The following is a 13,299-nucleotide window of genomic DNA, read 5'->3' as shown; positions in this document are numbered from 1 at the left end:
GGACGAGGTCGAGCCCGGCCAGCGGCGGCGCGAGGGCTCCTCGGGGCGGCGGGGATCGGGGCCCGCGGGCGCCGGGCGAGGCGGCTCTGAGGCGGCTCTGAGGCGGCTCCGAGGTCACGACCCGCCGCCGAGCGCAGCGGCGACGCGGCTTCCCGGCCCCGCGCGGGGCACCGCCGACGAGCTCTCCTCTAGGGGCGGCCGCACTCCGGGCCCTCGCGCCGCGTCCCGAGGCCACCCCAGTCTCCGCCAACGGGCGGCGCGGCCCGCGTCTACCGCCGGGCGAGGGCGAGGGCGAGGGCGAGGGCGAGGGCGAGGGCGAGGGCGAGGGCGAGGGCGAGAGGGCGAGGGCGAGGGCGAGGGCGAGGGCGAGGGCGAGGCGAGGCGAGGGGCGGCCGCGGAGCGCGCGGACGGCGTCACGGCCCGGCGAGCCCCGGGTCACAAAGCCGCCGAGTCCCGGCCCGCCCGGCGCTGGGCGCGGCGCTTGCGCAGGAGGCGGCGGAGCGGGACGCGGACGCCTGCGCAGGGGGTGGCCCCGCCCCGCCCCGCCCCGCCCCCCCCCGCCCCGGCCCCGGAGGCCGCGCCTGCGCAGAGGCCGCGGAGACAGCGCCTGCGCGGTCGGGCCCCGGACGCGGCGGCGGAGGCGGCGATGGAAACGGCCGAGCCGCTCAGCGACCTGGTGTCCGCCGAGGGCCGAAACCGGAAGGCGGTGCTGTGCCAGCGCTGCGGCTCCCGGGTGCTGCAGCCCGGGGCCGCGCTCTTCTCCCGCCGGCAGGTAGGGCGCCCCGAGGCCGCGCGCGACCCGCTGACCCCCGTGCCCTGCGCCTCAGCCGGGCTTCCGGGGGCCGCCGGCGGGCGGGGGCCGCGCCTCAGGCCCGGAGTCGCCCCGACGGACGCTCGCCCTCGCGCTTGCACCTCCCTCATGGCTGCCGCCCCCCCGGAGCGGACAGTGGGGAACGGCCCTTTACGTAGACGTGGTGAGGCGTGACCGAGGTGTGACCGCGCCGCGTGCGCCCCGCTCGGGACGGCCCCGCGGCGTGCGCCGGCCTTCGCGGGGAGGCCTCGGGGGAGGCCTCGGGGGAGGGGCCGGGGCGAAGGCGTCGCCAGCCCGCGAGGCCCCTCCCGGCGTCAGCAGCGCGAGGCCGGAGCGGCGGAGCGGCGGGGCCCGACGGCGCGGAGCTCCCCCCCGCCCACGATCCCAGCCCATCTCACGACGCCTTTAGTGTCTGTTGTTTTTAGGTTTTACTTATTCGTGAGAGAGGCAGAGACCCAGGCGCGGGGGGAGCAGCAGGCTCCACGCAGGAGCCCGACGCGGGACTCGACCCCGGGCCCGAGGCCGCCGCCCCACCGCGAGCGCCCGCGCCCAGGGTGCGCCCAGGGTGCGCCCAGGATGCGCCCAGGATGCGCTGTTGCGCCCCTAGCCCGTGAGGCCTCGAGTCCTGCCCGCCCCTCCGCCCTGCCTTGAGCCTGTGCGCGTAAGTAAGAACTTAATAGATATTTAGATCTAGATGGATCAGTGAACCGGAGCCCAGTGTAGAGAACGGGTCCGCATGGACGTGTGTCGCGGTGCCGCAGCACGTGCTCTTCGTGGATCCTGTGACTGGCCTCCCCATACCCTGGAACTCGGAACTTCTTGGAACCTAAAGCTCGTGGCAGGGAATCACGACGAAGCTGAATGGAGATGGAGGGAACGGCGGTGTCGTATTTCATAGTTAGCAGAAGGAGAAGGAGAAGGAGAAGTATGGCTTCTTTGAAGAACCGAAAAGTTCAACGTGGCCAGAAAGCCAGGATGTAATAAAACTGGCAAGTAATGCAGCCAGGGGGAGTTAAGGTGATTGCAGTAGGGGAGGCGAGGGAGCTCGGGGGAGGACCCATCCCCTTGGAGGGTAGAAGCCCCCGCATGGGGCTAGGATGCGGGACCAGTAAGGACGTAAGGACGCTGACCAGGTGCCCATCGGCGGTGGACAGGGCGGTGACCAGGCCACCTCACACGGCCACGAGGGGTCACCACATGCCAGGATCCGTAGAGGAGCCGACATGCATGTGAGGGTGTAGGAGTAATTGGGAGCAAGGAGAGCACCGGTTCCCACTCCCCATCCTGCAGATCCCAGAGTAGGCGGAGCGTCAGACGATGGGCAGCACCGAGGAGCCCTATTTCCATGGAGACAAAGAGAAAAGGGAAACACTCACCAAAGGTTGAGAATGTAGGAAAGACAGATGAGGTTAGAAAAGAGTAACTTGTTTTTTACAGTTTTTGGAGGGGGGAGGAGCGTGGCAGGAGTGGGCAGTGGAAGATGAACTCAGAAGAGAGCAGTGTTTGGTGAGACAGGGCAGCAGAGGCCCCGAGGGCACACCCAACAGCAGTGTCTCCCGAGGCGGAGCATGTACTTCTCTGCAGCCCAGCCAGTGCGCCGCCGCAGGACCTTTGCCCCGGGGGAGTGAAAACAGGTTTACACAAAACCTTGTACGTAAATGTTCATTGCACCGTTTTTCATATTGGCCCAAACTGGAAACTGCCGGGTGTCCTTCAGCAGAGGGATGTCAAACAAACTGCTGTAGCCATATGGTTGGATGAACCGCGATGGAATGAACCACTGACGTATTATACAGCTTGGGTGACTCTCCAGAGAATTGTGCCGCATGAAAAAAGCCAGGCCCAGGGATCCCTGGGTGGCGCAGCAGTTTGGCGCCTGCCTTTGGCCCAGGGCGCGATCCTGGAGACCCGGGATCGAATCCCACGTCGGGCTCCTGGTGCATGGAGCCTGCTTCTCCCTCTGCCTGTGTCTCTGCCTCTCTCTCTGTGTGTGTGTGTGACTATCATAAATAAATAAATTAAAAAAAAAAAGCCAGGCCCAAAATAATACACACTGTATGATTCCATTTCTGTGTCATTTTTGAGTTCTAGAAATGGAGAGTCGATGAGTGACTGCCAGGGTTGGGAATTGGGGGCTGAGGGTTCTGGGAAGTGTGGTTTTAAAAGGGACAGGAGGAAAAATTAAAAATTAAAAAAAAATTAAAGTGACAGGAGGGGCCCTCCTGGTGGTGGAGCTGCTCAGGGTCTTGACTGTGGTGGTGGATACATGAACTTCCTCGGGGTAAAACTGACCGAAGTGTGTACACATCACACAGAAACAGGGCACTCTGAATAAAATCAGTGTCGATGTCCTGGTTATGAGATTATGCTCCGGTTTTGCAGAATATTACCATCAGGGAAAACGGTGTCACCAAACACAGGGTATGTGGAATCTCTGTATTGTGTCTTGATATAGAAATAATTAGTATATATGTCTTTATATTCTTCACTGCATGTGAACCCACAGTTACCTCCATAAAATTTTAAGACTGATTAAACAATTTAAAAATCAGGACATTATGCTTAGTAAAATAAGCTAGTCTCAAAAAAGACAAATATTGTATGATCCCACTCATGAGGTACCGAGGGTAGTCAAATTCCAAAGTCATAGGGACAGAGCAGAATGGTGGTTTGCATGGACTGGAAAATGGGGAGTTAGTATTTAATGGGTACAGAGTGCCGTTTTGGGAAGATGAAAAAATTCTAGTGATGCGTGGTGGTGGTAGTTGCTTAACAGAGTATATGTATTTTTTTTAATTTTTATTTATTTATGATAGAGAGAGAGAGAGAGAGAGAGAGGCAGAGACATAGGCAGAGGGAGAAGCAGGCTCCATGCACCGGGAGCCCGATGTGGGATTCGATCCCGGGTCTCCAGGATCGCGCCCTGGACCAAAGGCAGGCGCCAAACCGCTGCGCCACCCAGGGATCCCTGAGTATATGTATTTAATGCCACTAAACTGCACACTTAAAAATGACGTAAATGGTAAGTTTTAGGGGCACCTCGGTGGCTCAGTTGCTTGAGCATCCCACTCTTGATTTGGGCAGCGAACCTGCTTAAGGGATTCTCTCTCTCCCTCTGCCCCTCCCCCTGCTCTTTCTCTCTCTCTGAAGTAAATCATTCTTTTTGAAGAACGGTTTTATGCTATGTATATATGGTTGGTCACAAAAAAACCACCAGGAATACTCACAGAAGGGAGAAAATTACAAAAAAAGAGATACCAAAAGTTTGTACTGTAACAGTTTTTATTTTCATCTATATTGTAGCCTGCTTGCCAAGTTTTCTACCATAAGAATGGATTTTTACAAAGAAAATTTTTAAAGATTTTATTTATTTATTTGACAGCAAGAGCATGCAAACAAGCAGGGGGAGCAGGACAAGGAGAAGCACCCCTCCCCAGCAGGGAGTCCGACACGGGGCTCCATCCCAGCCACCCAGATGCCCCAAGAGAAAATATTTTTAAAAGGACAGTTAACAGTTCTTCTTCTTCTTTTTTTTTTTTCCTTTTCAAAGATTTTATTTACTTGAGAGCATACAAGCAGGGGCAGAGAGGGACAAGCAGACTGCCTACTGAGCAAGGAGCCAGACGCGGGGCTCCATCCCGGGACCCCAGGATCATGACCCGAGCTGAAGGCAGGTGCTCAACCGACTGAGCTACTCAGCTGCCTCTTTCTTGAGAAAGCAAAAGGAGTTCCCCTGACCATCTCCCGGAGTTGGCGTATTCTACATCTCTCTGAGGAGATGGTCCAGGATTAGGGTGGTGGCTGAGGTCCTAAGCAGTTAGCCCACCCAGTCAGGGATGTAACTGGCAACTCTGGCCCCTGGCCCTCTGAGTTAGCAGCCCCCAATGAGACAGTAATTTCTTGGTTTCCACCCCAGTGGTCTATCTAGAAAGCCTAATTGTATTCCAAATGTTACATCCCCAAACCTGACCCTGCAGAGCCCTGCATAGCCCTGGGCACTGCAGAGATAGAGTTGAGATGCATACAAATACACACACAATGTGCTTAAATGTAGGTCTAGTCTTATGGATCTGACGGGATTTAAATAAAAATGAGAATGTTGAGAACCCTTGAATGATCGGTTAATAGTATTTCTGTCAAATCACTACTCAAAAGAGACTGCGGAGGTGGTGTTTTGCATCATTAAAAAAACAAGCAAACTAACTGTGGGAGGGAAGCTGGGGCTCCTTTGTTGGACATTTAAAGGCTAATGTTTAAAAAGTCTTTGGTTTTTCTCCCCTTAATGTTTCACTCACCTTACCTGTAGTAAAGATGTTGATTTCACACCTACAGAATAGGCCAGAAACACATTTGGGGGAATTTAGGCCCACAGAGAGATACAGCTAAGGCTGGAACCTAGGTCTCCCGGTCCCTGAGTTTTGGTTCCTCTTTGCCTCTGCCTGTTCCCATTTTCACGTAGGGTACAACAAAGCACTGGGGACTCCTTAAAAACATTAGATGAGGTTAAAAAAAAAAAAAGGGTGACTGGAATGACCATATAACAGGAGGAGGGACTGTCCTATTTTTTGATGTCCTCAGGTGATCTTACAGTGTAGGGTGTTACACAGATACCTGTTTTAGCAGGCCACGTGGTTGGAAGATGGGGAGCAGAGATGTTCTGGATCAGTGCTCCCTCCTTTATCAGGGATAGCCACACGCCGGCCCAGCGTGTTTAATGCACACTAGCAGCTTTGTGATTCCCTAACTGTCGCATTCAGGAAGAGGCTTGCTCATCTCTACCAAAGCATTTGCCTCTTTTGGACTAATTAATGTCCACTGGTTTTTTGTTTGTTTGTTTGTTTGTGTTTGTTTGTTTTAATTAAAAAGAAAGTTTTTTGCTTTTGTTCTGCTTGCTAATGCCAGACAACCACACTGGGAGCATCCTATTGTATTAGAGTTTGGGGATGCAGTAGAGATGTACTATGGGGTGGAAAATAAATTTATTGGCAGCAGCCAAAATGACAAGGAGCAGAGGGGTAATGAGCTTTGCTGGCATTGTATCCTCTAGTACTCTGGGGCAGCGGAAGGTGTGTAAACTAACCATAGGGAAGAAATTAAAGGGCGTGTATGTGTGTGAGGCTTTCTCCTAATGATCGGGAAGGCATGTTGATTAGTGGGTAGGAGGATCCTTGGGATGATATTCCACATTCTAGAACTAGATTTTCCTTTTCAATGCTCTTTTTGTAAGACAAGTCCAGCATATACACAACACTGATAGAATAGAACAAAGCCAGATCTCCTCTGTTTATTCTTTTTATAAATATTTGAGTTCTTGCTCCATGTCAGTTATTATTGTAGGTACTGGGGTTATAGTAATGAACAGGAAAGGTAAGCTCCTTGCTTTCCTGCGGCTTGCGTTCTAGTGGAGGGAGACCCATGGTAAATAGCTAAGCCAATAAATAATTTCAGAGAATAAGTAAGAAATAAAAGAGGTAGTGGCATAAGGAAATTTTGGGGGTAATGAATGTGTTATCTTGCTGGTAATGATTTATCAGTATTTACATGGGCCAAAGTATATCACATTGTACACTTTAAATATGTACAGTATATATGTCAATTACACCCCAGTAAAGCCATTTCAAAAAATAAAATACGGGCACCTTGGTGGCTCAGTCAGTTGAGCCCCTTCGGTTCAGGTCATGAACCTGGGGTCCTGGGATCGAGTCCCACATCAGGCTCTCTGCTCAGAGCCTGCTTCTCCCTCTGCCTCTGCCTGCCACTCTGCCTACTTGTTCTCTCTCTCAAATAAACAAATACTCTTTTTAAAAATAAATAATAAAAATAGGGATCCCTGGGTGGCGCAGCGGTTTGGCGCCTGCCTTTGGCCCAGGGCGTGATCCTGGAGACCCGGGATCGAATCCCACGTCGGGCTCCCGGTGCATGGAGCCTGCTTCTCCCTCTGCCTCTCTCTCTCTCTCTCTCTCTCTCTGTGTGACTATCATAAGTAAATAAAAAATTAAAAAAAAAAAAGTTCTTTAAAAAATAAATAATAAAAATAAAAAATACAATGGACAGTATAGGAAGCTAATTCAGATTGTTTGGTCAGAGAAGACCTCCTGAAGAGGTTACATTTGAGCAGAATATCATGAAGGAGCCAGCCTTGCCACGATCTGAGGGCGCAGAGCACACTCACCCTGTGTGGCTATAGCAGAATGACCTCCAGGGAGATCAGGATCAGGCGTTGGAGCCACATGACCAGAGCATGTCACTTATGTCTCTTCAGGATCAGGGCGCAGACCAGAGGCAACAGAGGAGCCGCCCAGCATCCTCGTCTCTAACGTGATGACAGGGCTCCTCATTTGGTTTTCAGTCCAGGAAACTGCCAGGGAATGTGAAGTGTAGGCAGGATGGGGGCGATGATGCAAGTGGGCCAGTCAGCGTCTGTATTCTTCGTGTTCTCTTCCACTGCAGCTTTTCCTTCCCTCCATGAGAAAGAAGCCGGCTCTGGCTGACGGCAGCAATCCTGATGGCGATCTCCTCCAGGAACACTGGCTGGTTGACGACATGTTCATCTTCGAGAACGTGGGCTTCACCAAGGACGTGGGCAACATCAAATTTCTGGTGTGCGCAGACTGTGAAATCGGACCGATTGGCTGGCATTGCCTGGATGACAAGAACAGTTTCTATGTGGCCTTGGAACGGGTTTCCCATGAGTAACTGAGGGGAGGGGGACTCGGCTCCACCGCCACCTATAAAGGCTGCTCCCCTCAAGAACTGGCATTCAACCTGGTGTAACTGTGCTGCTGCCCCTTCTCTGTACTAATGTAAATGATGAGTATCAGCACGTCCGGTTGAACATGCATAGGGCTGATCCCGCGTCCCTAAAGCCTCAAGCGGGCGCCTCTTTCACAGCCCACGTTGCATCCCAGCATCTCCTCCTCTCCCTCTTCCCCCAGTGGCAGGACACTGGAACACTTTCACAAATCTGCCCCCATCCCTGACATCCTGCCTGGGCTCTCTGACCCTGGACTCCCTTGTTTCTTGCTCTGTGAGAGCAGTGTTCAGTCTCAGCCATGATGACACAGAGCAGACGATGCTGGTGCTCACAGTTCACACCCCACCTTCTCTCAAGAAAGCATACAAGTGACTTTGTTGGATGGCTAGCTTTATCTACAGTAGTTTATTCTTTTTAAAAGTATAGCACTTACAGACTTCAGTATTTAAACTGCTAATAGGAAACACATTACTTTGGACACGTCTGTAACGTCACGTTTGAGAGCCGACCCTCTGGGTTGATAGTGACTTTTTATGTTGAAGATGACTATATCCCCTCCTCCCTTCAAATCTTGATGTGGTTTCTCTTTACTTTATAGCCTATACATTGAGAATCAGATTTTCAACCCTGCCTGGCAGCCACGCCAAGGAAAACTCAGCCCTGGCTTCAAATCAGGGTGGAGGACGCCCACATTATCCTTTGCCACATTATCCATGACTTTACAGGTTTGTCGTATCTGGGCAAGTAACTCTTCCTCTTTTCCTAGGAAAGACTTCTCTACTGGATAGCGTCACTATTTACTGAGCCCACTAAGAATGGTCCTCAGAGTTTTGGTTCAGCTGGAATCCCTGGACCAATCCAGAACACAAATTTCTGTCCAAATGCCACTATCTTCTGTAGCTGTGGGGTTACTCTAACAGTCTGATGTTAGCAAATTTGTCAGCCCTTCAATATGATTATCACTTGTTCTGTCATTTTTCTTCTGAAGTGACTCACTGTCTTAAAAGGAATCTCTATGGCCAGGTGTTGAGTGTCCTCCCAGAAGTCCTACCTCTTAAGATTGAGGAGAACATAGAATTGAAATAAGGACTAAACAGAACCCTTACAAGCTACAGCCCATCCTTCTGTGTCTGTTTTCTGCTTGCTCCTGCCTTCTTTCTCTCCAGAACTTTTCTGAGGACTCCCCAGGTAAATTGTGGGCCTTGGGCTTTGCAATCAACCTACCAAGGAAGGTGGCTTCCTTCCGCAGTCATCGCCTCAGTGAGCTGTAGTTGAAAATGAGAGAACTGTTCCCTAGACAAAGTCAAATGTCTATGATTATGGCATTTGTAGTAAAACAACTGTGAGAATTATCCACTCAGGTCAGAAGGAACAAAACCAAGTAGATGCCTCTGGGGCATGTAGCCCCTTCTATCACAAGCCAAAACCTACGGAAAGCATTTTTTTTAGATTAGACTTTGACTTTTCTTTCCTTTTTTAATCACAGAAATAATCACTCATTTCCACCATCCAGAGATTGCCTATGGTAATGTGGTATATACCCTTCTTAGTGTTTTTTCTATATGTATATAGAAACATGTATGGTTTTTAAAAACAGATAAGAGATCATATTGTGCTCTTTTATAACTTGCTTTTTCCATTTGACAAAATCCTGACTTCCCATGTTAACAGATAACCATCTATGGACACCCTTGTATTTCTGTACTATAATTTACTTAAGCAATCTACTATTAGATTGTCTCCAGTCTCTTATAAACGATGTGATGTAACGTGCAACTTTATAGTTAAATCTGGATACAAACTCTTAACTATTTTCTACATTACTAGAAGTAGAATTGTAGGGTATGCACATTTTCATGGATTTGCCCTCTTGACACATACTCTTCAGAAACAGCTGTGCTAATTCACCGTCCTTCCGCAGTGTAAAAGAGCACTGATTTCTCTGAAACCTTCCTAACACTGGGTATTTATTATCATTAAAATATTTTGCCACTTTATAGAAAAAGCATCTCATTGTTTTAATTTGCATTTATTTTATGTTTAATGAAGTTTTTATATACTTATTGGTCATTTGTATTTTTGGTTTTTTTACAGAATTGCCAAACATTGTTGCCCCAGTAGCCAAAAATACCAAGTGTTATTCTTGCCTTTGCAGTTTAATTTGAAAGAAATAAAGGTGTGTAAACAGTAGAAATTAGATTCCTGTATGTCCTTGGGAAGAATATGCAATCTGAAAAAGCAGAGGAGAATGGAGACCCGACCCTCCTGTCAACTCATAAGTTAACCACTCAGTGTCTGCTATAAAATGAGAATGTCACCTCTTTGTTCCCCTTATGCATAATGGGCTCTCTGCTCTCAGCAGAGACTTGTGAAACCATTATCTGCTTTGTCGCAGGTAGGCGGACGCAGCCCATGAGTAGAGGAACTTGCGGGTCCTGTTAGGGAGAGCAATTGATTTTTCCTAGGCCTTATTTTTCCTACAAAATTATTTTTTAACACAAAGGCAGTGGGGTACTGACATTTTACATATTGTTACTACGTCACGTGCGAGCCTACTCCAGTAACTGTGATGTGTAACCACTGAGAACTTCTATTCCTGACGATGGTGGAGAGGTCGTTCGGACTGACCATCCCACTGAGAGCAGCCAGAAAGGCCGGACAGGCATTGGTGAGCTAACGTGTGTTTGAAGTGCTCCTGGACCCGGAGCACTGAGAAGACAGAGGCCCCAAGAAGTGGGCTTTGTGTTACGGGCCGCTCTTCTATTGGGGGCATTTGCCAGATGTCAAAGGGGGCAGTGCAGGGGCTGGTGGGTGATTGGGACAGCCTTCCAGAAGTAGGGATCTGGGCCTGTCAAAGAGTGGTCGACCGGGCAAATGCTTCTCACATGGGGGTGAGGCCCTCAGTCCCCTGCACCCCAAGAATAGGGGTGAGCCAGAAGTAGGAAATAGGCTGAGGGGACTGCAGCTTGGCTTCCAAAAATGCGAGTCCTTGAAATTAGATTAAGTCGATCCCAAAGTGGTAGTTTCCCAAACCCTTGGCATAAGCAAGTAAGAATGCTCTCTGGAGGAAAATATCGTCTTTAATTTCGACTTGTTTCTACAACAATTTTGCTAATACCATATTCTGAATGTGACAAAATGAAATCAGGCATATGAGACAGGATATTAAAACCAGTGAGGGCCCCCTGGGCGGCTCAGTGGCTGAGGGTTTGCCTCTGGCCAGGGCCTGACCCTGGGGTCCTGGGATTGAGTCCCACGTCAGGTTCCCTGCATGGAGCCTGCTTCTCCCTCTGCCTGTGTCTCTGCCTCTCTCTGTGTGTCTCTCATGAATAAATAAAGTCTTAAAAAAGAAAGAAAAAACCAGTGAAACAAGAGGCCATGGAAAGAGGCCCGTAGAAGCCACAGATAGTGGAGCAATCAAACACAGACTATAAGATAACTCCTTACTCTGTTCAAGGAAATAAGCAAGTTTTGGGAATTTGAACAGATACCTGGACATGTGAAAAAAATATGAATCCTAGAGTTAAAAAAAAAAATCCAATAACCAAAATTAAGAATTCAGTGGAAGTTTTTGACAGCAGATGATGCATAGCTGAAGAGAGAACTAGAGAACTGGGAGCTAGGAATAATTCTCACATATTTGCAAGACTAAAACACAAAACCTTATACATTCCTGAGCAATTCAAAGGAAACACATTTATAGGGCCAGAAAACTACAGCCCAGAGGCCAAATCCACTCAGGATAGCATCCGATTTATTGAGATTCAGGAGCCTGTGACCTAAGAATGGTTTCTACCTTTTGAAATGGTTACAGAAGTTCTTATGTAGTATCTCCCAATTTTACCTCTTACCCCGCAAAGCCTAAAATATTGATTAACTGGTCCTTTAAGAAAAAAAAGGTTGCCAAATCCTGACTAATTTTGTAAAGATGTCGACTTTTCTCCACAAACTGATGTATAAATTTAATAAAATCCTGGTGAAAAAAAACATTTCATGAAATTCATCAAACTGATTGTAGGAGTTCTATGGGAGTGCAGAGGACCGGGCCAGCCAGGACAGCCACGGAGGAACACAAGAGGCAGAGTTTCTCTGTTGGACGGACATTGTCACAAGAATGGACAAACAGACCCATGCATGTCACACCTTGATTTATGACAAAAGCAGGGGTGATGATTTGGAGGGAGCACAAGGAAGGTTCCTGCAATGCTGGAACTGCTGTTTTCTTATCTGGATAGTGGCTCTGTAACATATTATTAAGCTGTACGTCTTTTGTGCACTTTTCTGAATATATGCTGTATTTTCATAACAAGATTTTGAGAGAATGTAACTAATGATCCTACACAACTCCCATTTTCCTTTTTTAAGACTTTTTAGGGGCAGCCCCAGTGGTTCAGCGGATTAGTGCTGCCTTCAGCCCAGGGCGTGATTCTGGAGACCCGGGATCGAGTCCCACGTCAGGCTCCCTGCATGGAGCCTGCTTCTTCCTCTCTTTCTCTCTCTGTCTCTCATGAATAAATGAAATCTTTAAAAAAAAAAAAAAAGACTTTTTATTTTGGGGGCACCTGGGTGGCTCAGTAGGTTAAGCGCCTGTCTTCAGTTCCCGTGATGATCCCAGGGTCCCTGCTCATTGAGGAGTCGACTTCTCCCTCTCCATAGGCCCCTCCCCACTCTTGTGCATTCTCCCTCCCTCGCTCGCTCGCTCTCCTTGTCTCAAATCAATTTTTTAGATCTTTTAAGATTTTATTCATGAGAGACAGGGAGAGAGGCAGAGACACAGGCGGAGGGAGAAGCAGGCTCCCTGTGGGAAACCCATGTGGGACTCGATCCCAGTACCCCGGGGTCACTCCCTGAGCCAAAGGCAGATGCTCAACTGCTGAGCCACCCAGGTGCCTCTCAATTTTTTAAATCTTTAAGTAATCTCTACACCCAACATGGAGCTTGAACTTACAACCCCAAGATCAGGAGTTGACTCAATCAACTGAGCCAGCCAAGCGCCTCCACACCCACTTTCCTAAACATTAGTTCTTCCCTTCAGAATTGGATGGCACTCCTTTTCTATTACCTCTTACATCTATACACATTTAATAATTAAGCCTTGTCTCTGCTTCCCTCTAAGGAAGATAAATTCCATTAGGGTAGGGACCAAGAATATACGTTATATGTTAATTAGTTGAATTTAAATAAAATTTTCAAAAAAAGTAGGTACTGCACTTTTTTTTCCCAATACTTCTTGATAAAGACAATGAAAGCAGATGTGGTACAAGATCACACAGCACATCTGTGTGGTCATGACCCCGTCTAAGTCCATAGGGTAAGTAGTGCCAACCTTTCAATTGTGACCAAGGTGTTTTGTGTTTGAAGAATTAAATTCCCAGAATATGCCTAAATATTTCTAAATGTTAGAATTTGGGATCCCTGGGTGGCGCAGCGGTTTGGCGCCTGCCTTTGGCCCAGGGCGCGATCCTGGAGACCCGGATCGAATCCCACGTCAGGCTCCCAGTGCATGGAGCCTGCTTCTCCCTCTGCCTGTGTCTCTGCCTCTCTCTCTCTGACTATCATAAATAAATAAAAATCAAAAATAAATAAATAAATAAATAAATGTTAGAATTTAAGGTCAGGTGAGGGAAATGTCCACCAAATTCACTTCAAATCTATTGAAACTAAAAACAAAAACAAAAACAAAAAAAAAACAAAACTATTGAAACTTTGAATTCATGTAGCCTTGTATGGAGAC

At 48.8% G+C, this 13,299-nt stretch overlaps 1 protein-coding gene across 3 annotated transcripts; it reads left to right on the top strand.

The window, feature by feature from the left end:
* The first annotated feature begins 601 nt into the window (after positions 1-601).
* On the top strand, positions 602-13,012 carry RABIF (RAB interacting factor). Of its 3 annotated transcripts, none has more exons than XM_055319136.1 (3): positions 602-772; positions 1,237-1,472; positions 7,262-7,342. In XM_055319136.1, exons 1-2 carry the CDS (start codon positions 647-649, stop codon positions 1,423-1,425), a joined length of 315 nt encoding a protein of 104 aa, XP_055175111.1. In that variant the 5' UTR covers positions 602-646; the 3' UTR covers positions 1,426-1,472; positions 7,262-7,342. The 3 variants fall into 3 exon arrangements, with proteins under 3 accessions (XP_055175111.1, XP_055175110.1, XP_055175109.1); XM_055319135.1 differs by lacking the exon at positions 7,262-7,342 and adding an exon at positions 1,573-1,799; XM_055319134.1 differs by lacking the exon at positions 1,237-1,472 and having other exon boundaries at positions 7,262-13,012.
* Positions 13,013-13,299: the final 287 nt, after the last annotated feature.

Source organism: Nyctereutes procyonoides, unplaced genomic scaffold (assembly GCF_905146905.1).
Source record: "Nyctereutes procyonoides isolate TBG_1078 unplaced genomic scaffold, NYPRO_anot_genome, whole genome shotgun sequence".
NCBI classification, from domain to species: Eukaryota; Metazoa; Chordata; class Mammalia; order Carnivora; family Canidae; genus Nyctereutes; species Nyctereutes procyonoides.
The sequence above is the reverse complement of the archived record's forward strand: the minus strand, read 5'-3'. Positions and strand labels throughout refer to the sequence as shown.

Coding starts and splice junctions, on each gene's coding strand:
- RABIF (XM_055319134.1), top strand. CDS start 647: ATGGAAACGGCCGAGCCGCTCAGCGACCTGGTGTCCGCCGAGGGCCGA. Junction 773..7,261: donor CGCTCTTCTCCCGCCGGCAG/GTAGGGCGCCCC, acceptor CTTCCACTGCAG/CTTTTCCTTCCCTCCATGAG.